The following is a 14,110-nucleotide window of genomic DNA, read 5'->3' as shown; positions in this document are numbered from 1 at the left end:
CAAAGATTACTTAGTAACATCCTTTGAGATCCTTTGATAACTCTACTACACTCACTGATTGGTGATACCGTCAACTCCTATACAGTGTACTGTATGTTATGGTGGTTTGGTACTGTTTGCACCATGCCTAAATTAGAATATATTCTTTAGAATTATTTGAATTGGAAATTATGTGTATGCACAAAGTCAAATGTACTAATTTCAAATTATATCTGATGACGTGTGAAACAAAATGAATAGTACACAGGAAGATACAATCAGAAAATAAGTAGGACTTTTATTAATATGATACTACAAACAAATACAACAATAGGTGCATTTGCAAGCGTGTGTGTATGAGTATGCATGTGTGCGTGCGTATGTGTGTGTGAAAATCTGTGTAAGGGGGTGTTTGGGATTGAGGCAGAGTGTGTGAGTGAGAGCAAGACAGAGAAAATCTGTGTGTGTGAGAGAGAGAGAGAGAATGAAGGAGAAAGTTGTGTGCACTGCAGGCTACATATGTTGTCATGGTGATGTTAAACCACTTTCTCACAAATCCAGTTGAGTTTCCAGTCACATGACATGTCATTCCATGCCTTAAGTGGAATCCAATCTTTATGTATCTCAGCACAGTCCTCCTCCCCACTAGGATCTCCACTATCAGGCTGCTTGTCATACCAGTACCTACAGGGTTAAAAACAGTCAGATATCATGGTTAATACCAGTACCTACAGGGTTAAAAACAGTCAGATATCATGGTTAATACCAGTACCTACAGGGTTAAAAACAATCAGATATCATGGTTAATACCAGTACCTACAGGGTTAAAAACAGTCAGATATCATGGTTAATACCAGTACCTACAGGGTTAAAAACAGTCAGATATCATGGTTAATACCAGTACCTACAGGGTTAAAAACAGTCAGATATCATGGTTAATACCAGTACCTACAGGGTTAAAAACAGTCAGATATCATGGTTAATACCAGTACCTACAGGGTTAATAACTGAGATATCACAGTTAGAATATTACAATCCTAAATAATATACATATTAATATACATAATTAAAGATATCTTTGTTGACTGCTACAATCATTGACAATAACCTGTATAGAAACATTTTCATTGGAGCCTTATTGTCAGAGTAGTTAACATCTCTTACTCTGTGGTCAGTGGTGTTCCATCCACCCATTTCCAGGTCTCCTCTGTCTCTCTGTCAGTCAGACCAATCCAGACTCTCTTCTTGAAGTTGAAGAGAAACTCCTATGGTTGAGAAAGATACAATATACACTGCATTGAGTAAGCTCCAAAAGTTTTGGGACACTGACACATTTTGTGTTGTTTTGGCTCTGTACTTCAGCACTTTGGAATTGAAGTGATACATTAAAGGTTAAAGTGTGGACCATCAGCTTTCAGTTTCGGGTTTTTTCATCCATATCGAGTGTGTCTCTACAAACTTGCTGGAAGAATTTGCTTTTAGTTTTGGTTGTGTTTCAGATTATTTTGTGCCCAAGAGAAATGAATGGTTAATAATGTATTGTGTCAATTTGGAGTGTAACGTTACATGTAAATAAGTATGAAATATGTTTTCGAAACACTTCTACCTAAATGTGGATGCTACCATGACCATGGATAGTGCTGAATGAATTGTCAATGATGATGAGTGAGAAAGTTAAAGATGCACAAATCCCATCAACTGAAAGCTGTCAGTCTGCCCGTTAACCTCACAGACACTGTATCATTCCAAATCCAAAGTGCTGGAGCACAAAACCCCACCAAAAAACATTTGTTAACGTCCCTATACTTTTGGAGCTCATTGTTTGACCATATCTACCCCCGGCAGACCTATATCCCCCCTCCCCCCACCTCACCCTTCTCTTTCGCGCTATCTCCTCTCACCTGTTCCTCTTTGCTGTTTATGATCACCAGGTCTGTTCCTCTCTCCAGACAGTCCTGTCTGCTCTCCCCCAGGTTTTCTTCTTAGTAGAGAGGAAGTAACAACTGCAGTCAAACTTCTTCCATCCATCAAAACAACATGTTTTTTTCTGTTTGATGACACAACACAACACTAATACAATATGATACAATACAATAAACATCACATTTTATTTTCCATGATTCACTGGACTAGATCTCAATGAACAAAGTGACTTTATAATAAAGATAGGTATGAAAACCAGCTCACTGACCACAAAGCAAATTCTGAAGCCTGTCTCTCTCTATAGTCAGGTTGTTGTATCTGGTCTGTAGCTGGTCTCTCTCTTCAGTCAGGTTGTTGTATTTGGTCTGTAGCTGGTCTCTCTCTTCAGTCAGGTTGTTGTATCTGGTCTGTAACTGGTCTCTCTCTGCAGTTGTGTTGGTCTTATAAAGGGAAAAACTCTGTGACAAGTTGTTCCCTTTATCCTCCGAATCTTTGATGGCTCTGTTATCTACAAAGTATAAACACATAGTTACTAGGTAAAACACCAGGTAAGTAGGCTTAGTAACAAGCACTTAATACAACTATGTGAAAGCAATGAACTTATACACAAACTCACAGTAGACAGACAGGCCTATGATCCCAGCCAGTAGAACACACAGCATCCCCAGACACACTGCAGCAACTATGAAGGGTCTCTTCCCTGAGCTATCAGGCTCTGTGGACACATACAAGAGACTGTTATGTTTTGTGAGTGTGTGTGTGTGTGTGTGTGTGTATGTGTGTGTGTATGTGTGTGTTACCTGAGTGCTTGTCTCCTGGTCCATTATTAGGAGCAGTGTCTGCTGTCTCTTCTCTCTTGGTGCTGGTCTCACCGTCTCTCAGGGTGTCTGCACTGACGTAGATATCCACAATCCTCTCCTCCGTCTCACCTCCGTCAAACTTCACCTTCTTGTTCATATCTGGCTCAGCATAGATGACCTTTGACATCTTTAACAATGCCTGGGTCTTTCTTTCTATGTAGGTCTACTATACTTTAAGTCTCTGCTTCTAGAATTAATGTGGTGGTCTTCCAACAAAACATAAAAGTATAGTGTGTGTGTGTGTGTGTGTGTGTGTGTGTGTGTGTGTGTGTGTGTGTGTGTGTGTGTGTGTGTGTGCGTGTGCGTGTGTGTGAGCGTGTGTGTGTGTGTGTGTGTGTGTGTGTGTGTGTGTGTGTGTGTGCATGTGAGAGATTGTTACAGTGGTTATTGTTAAACAATTTTCTGCGGCACAATATAAATCATTCCATGTCTCTACATGGTCATCTTGTCCAGAGTATATCTCAACACAGTCCTCCTGCCCAGGGAATGGGACTTGCTATTATTTAGAATTCAAGGCACACTTAACCAGCATGGTTACCACAGCATTCTGCAGCGATAGGCATTCCATCTTGTTTGTGCTTAGTGGGACTGTCATTTGATTTCCAATACACCTCCAGGCTGTGTAAGGGCTATTTGACCAAGAAGGAGAGTGATGGAGTGCTGCTTCAGATGACCTGGCCTCCACAATCCCCCAACCTCAACCCAATTATGATAGTTAGGGATCAGTTGGACCCCAGAGTGAAGGAAAAGCAGCCAACAATTGCTCAGGATATGTAGGAGCTCCTTCAAGACTGTTTGAAAAGCATTCCAGGTGAAGCTGGTTGAGAGAATGCCAAGAGTGTGCAAAGATTTCATCAAACTACTTTGAAGAATCTCAAATATAAAATAAATGTTGATTTGTGTAACACTTTTTTGGTTAATACATTATTTCATATGTGTTATTTCATAGTTTGATGTCTAGACTATTATTCTACAAAGTAGAAAATAGTAAAAATAAGGAAAAACCCTCTAATGAGTAGGGGTGTCCAAACTTTTGACTGGTACTGTACATCAACATGTACAGGAGGTCCAGAACTACAAACATGGGTCATTATAATGTCCATACAATAGATTTGACACTACAAACTGCTCCAAGTGGATATTGAGGGTGGGTAGTCTTATTAACCAGTGAGGATGAGATGACAACAGCAACCATTGAGGCTCTCTACATTTACCTTTAGTCATTTAGCAGACGCTCTTATCCAGAGAGACTTACAAGACCAATTAGGGTTAAGTGCATTGCTCAAGGGCACATCGACAGATGTTTCACTTAGTCTGCTCAGGGATTCAAACCAGCAACCTTTCGTACTGGCCAAACCAGTACGTCTAGGCTACTTGCCGCCCTCTCTCTTAATGAACCTGATTGGTCAAGGAGATTTTGAGTGACAGTTGGTTAAACCACTGAAAAGATCCACTTCACTTCCCTCTTTTGGGACCCTTATAGGGGAACAACAGTCAAATATGAGCATTTGATTTTGTGCTTATTTGTAACTTGACAACAAAGACTGACTGTCAAAGATGATGAAGTAACATCCTTTGATATCTCTACTACACTCATTGATTGGAGATACAGATAATTTGTCACGGGCTGGCTGGAGAAAACAACAGGAGAGGTAGAGTCAGGCGCAGGAGACAGAGAGTTCTCGACCACACTTCTTTATTAAAAAACAACTGGATGTGGTCGCCAAAAGTATAGGGGCGCAGCCCTTAAATGATTCTGCGGTGGTGTACAAACAATGAAAATAAACCACAAGCAGAGGGAAAAAACCCCAGTACACGTTCCTCTAGCACAAAACCCCGGACAAGCAACACAATCACGTACAAACACATACATCCTACGCTAACCTAAATAACCCCCCCTTTCTAATGACTAACCCAAAACAGGTGCGTGCCTACCTAGACCTAACCAAACGAAAGTGAAACAAAAAGGGATCGATGGCAGCTAGTAGGTCGGCGACGACGACCACCGTGCCCCGCCCGGCCGAGGAGGGGCGCCACCATCCGTCACTGTCGTGACACAACTCCTATACCTTGTATGTGATGGTGGATTGGTACTGTTGAGAATGTTATCACCAGGCCTAAATTGGAGCATGTAAATGGAGCATGTAAATATCTGTAGCAAGTAAAAAGAATATATTAAATCTCTCAGATATAAGACAGAACAAACTTCCTTTAGATTGTTTTTTGACTACCTGTTGTTCCGTGTAGTGAATCTGTTATTTAATTAATGCATTTCTATTGGCTAATAGCAGTAATGCCACATTCAGTGTTTCATCCAATAATGTTGTTATATATATTTTTGATATATTAAGGGGTCTTAAATTTAAAAATCCAGTAGCTAAATGATCCTTGGTATGACCATCTTAAAACAATTCCATATTTTAGTTTAGAACCCCCCCACCCCATTTTTAGAAAGGGCTTATACTCTAGATGGATCATTTGTGGCTTTGTTCTTATGATAAAAGCCATGTATGTCAATAATTGAACAATTCTGGATGAAAACAATAACCCAAAAAACAACCATGTGTAACGGGGTGCATAACTGGTGGCAGTGAAGTCAGATGCAGGAGAGCAGAAACGAGGAAATAGCAGGAGCAGTTTAATATATAAACCACCGGCAAAAACAAATAATCAATCATGGGTACAATACTCGACGTGCACCAGAAAACAATGTGCGCATGCACCTTACAATAAACAATTCCACACAAAGACATGGGGGCAACAGAGGGTTAAATACAGAACACTTAATGAGGGAAATGAGAACCCGGTGTGTAGGAAAACAAGACAAAACAAATGGAAAATGAAAAGTGGATCGACGATGGCTAGAAGATCGGTGACGCCGACCACTGAACGCCGCCCGAACAAAGAGAGGAACCGACTTCGGTGGAAGTCGTGACACCATGAGCCTATTGCGAATTCCATTACATGTTTATAATAAAAAATATTAATACAAGCGGGGGGGTGAACATTTTGGTTTTTGCCCGAGCACTACACAGCTTGTTCATATAGTCAACTATATTAGAATCAGCTGTGTAGTGATAGGGTAAAAAAACGAAATGTTCACCCAGAGGAGGGCTCAAGGAACGAGTTTTGGAAACCCTGCTCTATGGCTCTAACTCAATTTGTCTTTCATCGATTCCTCTTCTCCTAACTCCTCATCAGAGTGTTGTAACTGGTCTGTAGCTGGTCTCTCTCTTTAATCAGGGTCTTGTAGCTGGTCTGTCTCCTCAGTCAGGGTGTTGTAACTGGTCTGTAGCTGGTCTCTCTCTTTAATCAGGGTGTTGTAACTCTTACCTTGTGGTGGTCAGTGTTGTTATAGAGCAGTAGTCCCTTACCTTGGGGTGGTCAGTGTTATTATAGAGCAGTAGTCTCCTACCTTGGGGTGGCCAGTGTTATAGCAGTATTCACTCACCTTGGGGTGATTTAACCTCTCTGGGCCAGTGGGACGTTAGCGTCCCACTCTATTCAACAATAGATTTGAGACTACAAACTGCTCCAAGTGGATATTGAGGGTGGGTAGTCTCAATAACCAGTGAGGAGGAGATGGCGACAGAAACGGACGCAGTTCTGTTCTCTCTTAATGAACCTGATTGGTGGAGGAGGTTTTGAGTGACAGCTGGTTGAACCACTGAAAATAACAACTTCACTTCCCTCTTTTGAGACCCATATAGCAGAGTCTGATGTACTATCTTCATGTTGTCTCTGGTAAACAATATGAGGAAACAAGTAGGACATTATCAGGAAACAAGTAGGACTTTTATTAATATATTAATACAAACAAATACAACATTTGTGTGCATGAGTTTGAGACAAAGAGAGAGAGAGACAGAGACAGAGGAGGAAGTTCTGTGCACTGTAGTCTACTGTATGTGTTACAGCATGTTGTCATGGTGATTTTAAAACACTTTCTCACAAATCCAGTTGAGTTTGCTGCCACATGACATGTCATTCCATGCCTTTAGAGGACTCTGATCTTTGTGTATCTCAGCACAGTCCTCGTCCCCATTAGGACCTGCATTATCAGGCTGTTTGGCATACCAGTACCTACAGGGTTAAAAACAGTCAGATATCATGGTTATTACCAGTACCTACAGGGTTACAAACAGTCAGATATCATGGTTAATACCAGTACATACAGGGTTAAAAACAGTCAGATATCATGGTTATTACCAGTACCTACAGGGTTACAAACAGTCAGATATCATGGTTAATACCAGTACATACAGGGTTAAAAACAGTCAGATATCATGGTTAATACCAGTACCTACAGGGTTAAAAACAGTCAGATATCATGTTTAATACCAGTACCTACAGGGTTAACAACAGTCAGATATCATGGTTAATACCAGTACCTACAGGGTTAAAAACAGTCAGATATCATGGTTAATACCAGTACCTACAGGGTTAACAACAGTCAGATATCATGGCTAATACCAGTACCTACAGGGTTAAAAACAGTCAGATATCAGGGTTAATACCAGTACCTACAGGGTTAAAAACAGTCAGATATCATGGTTAATACCAGTACCTACAGGGTTAAAAACAGATATCATGGTTAATACCAGTACCTACAGGGTTAAAAACAGTCAGATATCATGGTTAATACCAGCACCTACAGGGTTAACAACAATCAGATATCATGGTTAATACCAGTACCTACAGGGTTAACAACAGTCAGATATCATGGTTAATACCAAGACCTACAGGGTTAACAACAGTCAGATATCATGGTTAATACCAGTACCTACAGGGTTAACAACAGTCAGATATCATGGTTAATACCAGGACCTACAGGGTTAAAAACAGTCAGATATCATGTTTAATACCAGTACCTACAGGGTTAACAACAGTCAGATATCATGGTTAATACCAGTACCTACAGGGTTAACAACAGTCAGATATCATGGTTAATACCAGGACCTACAGGGTTAACAACAGTCAGATATCATGGTTAATACCAGTACCTACAGGGTTAACAACAGTCAGATATCATGGTTAATACCAGTACCTACAGGGTTAAAAACAGTCAGATATCATGGTTAATACCAGGACCTACAGGATTAACAACAATCAGACATCACAGATACAACATCATAATACTAAATAATATGTAGACATTTGTCATCTGATAGTTAACTGTGTTGACTGCTATCATCAATATCAGTAACCTGCATAGAAAAAGGTTGAATGGAGCCTTATTGACAGATTAGTTATCATCTCTCACCTTGTGGTCAGTGGGGTGTCGTCCACCCATTTCCAGGTCCCCTCATTAACAGAGTCAGTCAGACCAATCCAGACTCTCTTCTTGAGGTTGAAGAGAAACTTCTGTTGTTGAGAAAGATACATAAACAGATGTTTATGTTTGATCATATCTACCCCCTGCACACCCATCCCTCTCCCTCTCCCTCTCCCTCTCCCTCTCCCTCTCCATCTCCCTCTCACCTGTTCCTTATCACTGTTTATGATCACCAGGTCTGCTCCTCTCTTCAGACAGTCCTGTCTGCTCTCCTTCCAGGTTTTAGTCTCAGTAGACAGGAAGTACCAACTGGATTCAAACTTCTGCCAGCCTTCAAGACAGGTTTGAAAATATTGATGAAAATACGAATTGTCTTCAATTTATCACACTGGACACTTAATGAAAGAACACAGACTCATGATCAGTGGTGTATAGTTAATGATAATTTATTACTGTAGGTTTACTCACTGAGATTGGTAAACTTCCCGCTAAGAAAATCTCTCTCAGTCTGTAGGTTGGCTCTCTCTTTAGTCAGGGTGTTGTAACTGGTCTGTAGCTGGTCTTTCTCTTTAGTCAGGGTGTTGTAACTGGTCTGAAGCTGGTCTCTCTCTTTAGTCAGGGTGTTGTAACTGGTCTGTAGCTGGTCTCTCTCTTTAGTCAGGGTGTTGTAACTGGTCTGTAGCTGTTCTATCTCTGCAGATGAGTTGGTCTTATAGGCTAAGAAGCTCTTAGAGACCCCATCATCTGTTATAACAACAAAGTTTATCAATAAAATAGATAATCTGGTGAATTGTAGGTGAATGCTGGTGAATTGAAGGAATTGTAACTTAAGACTTACAGTAGACAGACAGGCCTATGATCCCAGCCAGTAGGAGAACACACAGCAGCCCCAGACACACTGCAGCAACTCTGGAGGATCTCTTCCCTGAGCTATCAGGCTCTGTGGACAAAGGTACTGTACATAGCATCATCAATGAGACACAATCACACTTTAAAGTGATGTTTTCTCACCCCATCTCTCTTCCTGTTGGTGGGGACTTGTGGTTGTTAAAGATACAGCTTCACACATTAACAGGAAATATAGTGTCCAGCTACAGCTATCTCCTAGCCTTGCTAACGTTAGCTAGCTAGCTAATGTTAGTAGAATTCATATGTTTAGGACATTCGTAACATATACAAATTGTAGTTCGTAACATCATAGAAATTGTAATTTGTAACATACAAAATGGATCATGGACATCCACAAATTGATACATATCATATGAAACCTATCATATTACACTAAATGGAGTGACTCGGGTTTACGTACAGAATAATAAGAAATGCATTGAGACCAGGTTGGAAGTACACAGTGGCGATTTGCATTGGACTTAATGAACATGATAATGAATGTTTCAGCAGTTAGTAAACATCCTAAAATACAGAGCCTCGAACATTTCAGAACATTTAACCTCTAGTCTTAAAGGAACAACGTTTCATTTAGGGGATGTAGTATTTAGCGTTTCATGTATCCTTTTCCACAAGCATATCAATTCCAAAGCTTTCTCTTGTGAAGTAAGACCTATATTTGGAAGACACATTGTATTCCGTTTATTGAATATTTAATCATCTGTTTGTTACAGTTTATTTTACTCAGTTGAATTTTGAAGCCTTGGAGCGTGGGGCATCGGCCTACCTCATCACATTAACATAGGCACAATTGTTTATGCGGCAAGTGGAAGGATAATAACCATTAGTTTAAACTTTCACGTGTGTGTCACTATGACTACGGTGTATTTACCAGTGTTCTGAGATTCAGGTTGTTTATCTATGATCCTGTTCACTATATCCTGTCCACAGCTCTTCCTGTCTACATTAGCATAAATATCCTCCATATAAAGGCTAATTCTAATTGCCCCCTTAAAATATACTTTGGTACTTTATGTATCTACACACAGTACAACAGACAGTATATTATGTTGTATATCCTGTTAAACAGCTGCTTTAGTTTAACAGTCTGTTGTGTCTGACAACGTACAGTGTTATAGATGTAGGGAGGACTTCACACCTTAACCAGTGGTTTGAACAGACAGCAACCTCCAGGAAGAGACACAACAGCAGATAGACACCATGATGAGTATTTGGGTATGTAGTAGACAGGTCTACTGGTTCATTGTGTTGCCGTTGGTAACCTACACGTTGTCCCTTGTACAGTGAAGGTTGTGAGTCATTTCACCTTCTATTAGTATTGATTTTGTGTGAGTGTGTGTGTTTCCTCTCAGTAATGTTCTGCCCTCTGTGTGTGTCCAGGTCACACTGTTTTAAGTATCCAATCACATTCAATTAGGAAGCTGGTAGACCTTTTAAAATAACTTTGTTCCTTCATTTATTAATCTGTGCTTTTGTTATTCTTATTGTTGAAGTGTTAAGCATAGGTTAATAATTGGACCCACTTTTTTTGGAAAATCACGTGACATGTTTCTAATAAAACTAATGAAGAATAATTTTCCAGAGTACAATATGTCTACGTATTCTCCTCTAAAACTAAAAAGATCAATTATTTGTCTTATTTTTTCTCTCTTCCTCATTCTCTAAATCTTCTTCTTCCTTCTCTATATCTCTCTCTGACACTTAGGCTCTATCTCAATTAGTCTGTCCTCTCCGCCTATCTCCTCACCACCTCACCTCCTCATATCTACTCCTATCTCCTCTCCGCCTATCTCCTCACCTCCTCTTATCTCCTCTTCTCCGTATCACTGTATCAAACCGTCAACATAGTAATTATTACCAGCTAGCTAATGTTAGTAGAATTCATATGTTTAGGACATTTGTAACATATTGTACATATTTGCAAATTCGTAACATATCATACACATTGTAATTTCTAACATATCATACAAAATGGATGACGGGCATTCACAAATTGATATATACCATATGAAAGGTAATATATCACTTTAAAATGGAGTGTCTCTGATTTACGTACAGAATAATACGAAATGTTTTGAGACTAGTTTGGAAATATACAGTGGCAAGTTAGTGTACATACTGTAGGACTTTATCAGCATAATAATTACTAGACTACAAGAAAAACAATGAGAGAGAGAGTTTCCAATCATGTTCCTAAAAGTATATGTTTTGACTCATGGATGTCATTCCATGAGAACTGTAGATGTATCATAGAAGCCAAGTACTACTTGCATTTGAAAATGTAATGGAAAGAGAGAGAGAAAATATGTGTTGATAATGGTATGCTCATCTTTGACAATTTCTTTAAAGCTGTAAAAATAGGACTATGTGTATAATTGAGGAGGATGTTTTTACCACAGTGTCTGACTGTCTGGTTCTCTGTGTTGTTTAGGTACTGGGGGGCAGGACAGCCTGATGATAGTGGGCAGGAGGACTGTGTTGAGATATACTATGGACAAGCTGACCCTGTACAGACATGGAATGAAGACAAATGTCACAAATATCATAACTGGATCTGTGAGAAAGTGACGTAACAACAACCTACTATGACGACGTCCTCTCTCTCTCTCTCTCTCTCTCTCTCTCTCTCTCTCTCTCTCTCTCTCTTTTTCCCTCTCTCTCTCTCTCTCTCTCTCTCTCTCCCTCTCTTTCTCTCTCATTCGTTCGTTCATTGATGGTGGAATACAGTGCTGAATGGTTAAGTGATGATTCCACCTAGTGGTTAAAGTGAGAGATGAAGTCACCATAGAGGTGAAATAGTGGTATTACAGACTGTCTATGATCTCTTTCTCAGTTCATCTTTCCTCAATTCCTCCTCACATCCTCTCTCCTCCCCTCTTTCTCAAAACTCATTGGAGAATACAATCCTAGGGGAGCGACCTTGGACCTTCTCCTACAATAGGGTCAAGTGTGTGTTACCAGAGTACGGATCTCCTGGTCCATTATTAGGAGCAGTGTCTGCTGTCTCTTCTCTCTTGCTGCTGGTCTCACCGTCTCTCAGGCTGTCTTCACTGACTTAGATATCTACAACGATCTTAACGATCTTAACCGCTAGAAGACCTGCCGCCCTCTCTCTTCATGAACCTGATTGGTTGAGGAGATTTTGAGTGACAGCTAGTTGAATGACTGAAAAGATCCACTCTTTTGGGACCCATGTAGGGGAACAACAGTCAAATATGAGCATTTGATATTGTGCTTATATGTAACTTGACAGCAAAGACTGACTTTCAAAGGTTATTAGAACACACAGCAGCCCCAGACACACTGCAGCAACTCCAGAGGGTCTCTTCCACCACTGAACATGTACTGAATCACAAATTATTAAAGATCTTTGGTAATATGTTTACCTGTATCATCCAGGATTGTGACAAATAAAGGTCTAGTAACACAGGGTAACCTCACCTGTAATATATAGTGTGTGTGTGTGTGTGTGTGTGTGTGTGTGTGTGTGTGTGTGTGTGTGTGTGTGTGTGTGTGTGTGTGTGTGTGTGTGTGTGTGTGTGTGTGTCCGTGCAATCTTACCTGAAGCAACAACTCCATCTCTTGGACTGGGCTTAAAGGCTCCTACGTTGGCATATAATTGGCCGTCAATGTCTGTGTTCTTCATTGCATCAGGCTCCTCGTCTTCAAATCTATCTGGGATTTCATAGACTCCCTCTGACATCTTAACACACTTGTGGTCAAATACAGTAACTTCTACTTCTAACCTTAACTCTAATAAACGTCTGTAGTTGTGTCTTCTCCCTGCACTGTCTTGCGTCTGTATGATTTATGGTAGTGAAACTATCAGTCAACCACAGTGGATGATAAATTGTGAAATCAACACAACACTGGCCACCATGTGACTCCCACCAGTCTTAGTTTATAATATACTACACAATATGACTCCCACCAGTCTTAGTTTGATAATATAATACATGATATGACTCCCACCAGTCTTGGTGTTATAATATAATACATGATATGACTCCCACCAGTCTTGGTGTTATAACATAATACATGATATGACTCCCACCAGTCTTAGTTTGATAATATAATACATGATATGACTCCCACCAGTCTTAGTTTGATAAGATAATACATGATATGACTCCCACCAGTCTTGGTGTTATAATATAATACATGATATGACTCCCACCAGTCTTGGTGTTATAACATAATACATGATATGACTCCCACCAGTCTTAGTTTGATAATATAATACATGATATGACTCCCACCAGTCTTAGTGTGATAATATAATACATGATATGACTCCCACCAGTCTTAGTGTGATAATATAATACATGATATGACTCCCACCAGTCTTAGTGTGATAATATACTACATTATGTGACTCTATATCATGCTATATGTTGTATGTGGGAATTCACAGGGTCCCAATTTTGGATGTTCTAAAGTAAATTGGTATCCTGTTAATTGACATATACACTATATATATCCTGACTGAGTTTACAGCACCACCAGCCTTCAGATGGAGAACACATTATGGATCTCACTCTGTGACTGGTGGTGTAGGGGGAAGTTGTCCCTAGATAATGATCTTAGGTTGGTTTTACATTTCCACCACTAATGGTTAAGGTTAGGAATGGGGGAGGGAAACCTGATCCTAGATCTGTAGCTAGGGGAAACATCCGCCTGAAGTGTGACCGGCCACAAATGACCATTTAGGGGTCTTGTTCTATATATGCTGACTGTGAGAGTTAGAATGAAAAAGCAGAAGTTCTGAAAATATCTCCACAGTTTCAGTTTTAAGGGAAAAGAAAGAAGAACAAAAACCCTTCACATGTTTTATGATAACACGTTAATATTTCCACCCTGTCTTTTATTACAACACAACATATACATACTGGTTACATCTAATGACACAACTCTCTCTGCACTGATTCCACTGTTCCACATGACATCTACCTACATGAACTATTATACAACTCTACAGCTCTACTCTATTCCACAGGAGGAGATAAAGCATCACAAAGATCCTTAAATACAGGGACAGAGTCAAAGGTGGCCCTCTGGTGGATGTAGTACTAACTACAGGTACAGCTGTAGTGTTGGTAACAGAAACCTGGGTGGATGTAGTACTAACTACAGGTACAGCTGTAGTGTTGGTGACAGAGACCTG

General features: G+C 40.0%; 1 protein-coding gene and 1 pseudogene across 2 annotated transcripts; both read right to left on the bottom strand.

Annotated features, from left to right (window-relative positions):
• Positions 1 to 455: 455 nt before the first annotated feature.
• On the bottom strand, positions 456 to 2,889 carry LOC115202010 (C-type lectin domain family 4 member E-like; annotated as a pseudogene).
• Positions 2,890 to 6,535: 3,646 nt separating this feature from the next.
• LOC115202370 (C-type lectin domain family 4 member E-like) lies at positions 6,536 to 12,769 on the bottom strand. 2 transcript variants are annotated; one of them, XM_029766495.1, is made up of 6 exons: positions 12,508 to 12,769; positions 8,876 to 8,992; positions 8,506 to 8,781; positions 8,244 to 8,368; positions 8,026 to 8,126; positions 6,536 to 6,845 (listed from the first exon to the last, which is right to left on the bottom strand). In XM_029766495.1, the coding sequence occupies exons 1-6, from the start codon at positions 12,647 to 12,649 to the stop codon at positions 6,698 to 6,700; spliced, it is 909 nt and encodes a 302-aa protein (XP_029622355.1). In that variant the 5' UTR covers positions 12,650 to 12,769; the 3' UTR covers positions 6,536 to 6,697. The 2 variants fall into 2 exon arrangements, with proteins under 2 accessions (XP_029622355.1, XP_029622356.1); XM_029766496.1 differs by having other exon boundaries at positions 8,876 to 8,977.
• Between the last annotated feature and the right edge of the window lie 1,341 nt (positions 12,770 to 14,110).

The sequence above is a fragment of the Salmo trutta genome, chromosome 11, assembly GCF_901001165.1.
Source record: "Salmo trutta chromosome 11, fSalTru1.1, whole genome shotgun sequence".
NCBI classification, from domain to species: Eukaryota; Metazoa; Chordata; class Actinopteri; order Salmoniformes; family Salmonidae; genus Salmo; species Salmo trutta.
Note: the sequence above shows the minus strand (reverse complement) of the source record. Positions and strands in the feature narration are given on the sequence as shown.

Bases quoted from the DNA above. Each gene is read 5' to 3' on its own strand.
- LOC115202370 (XM_029766495.1), bottom strand. From the start codon at position 12,649: ATGTCAGAGGGAGTCTATGAAATCCCAGATAGATTTGAAGACGAGGAG. The intron at 8,993-12,507 runs GTAAGATTGCAC...TGCTATGTACAG, and splicing joins AGATGGAGTTGTTGCTTCAG to TACCTTTGTCCACAGAGCCT. The intron at 6,846-8,025 runs GTGAGAGATGAT...TTAACCCTGTAG, and splicing joins GACACCCCACTGACCACAAG to GTACTGGTATGCCAAACAGC.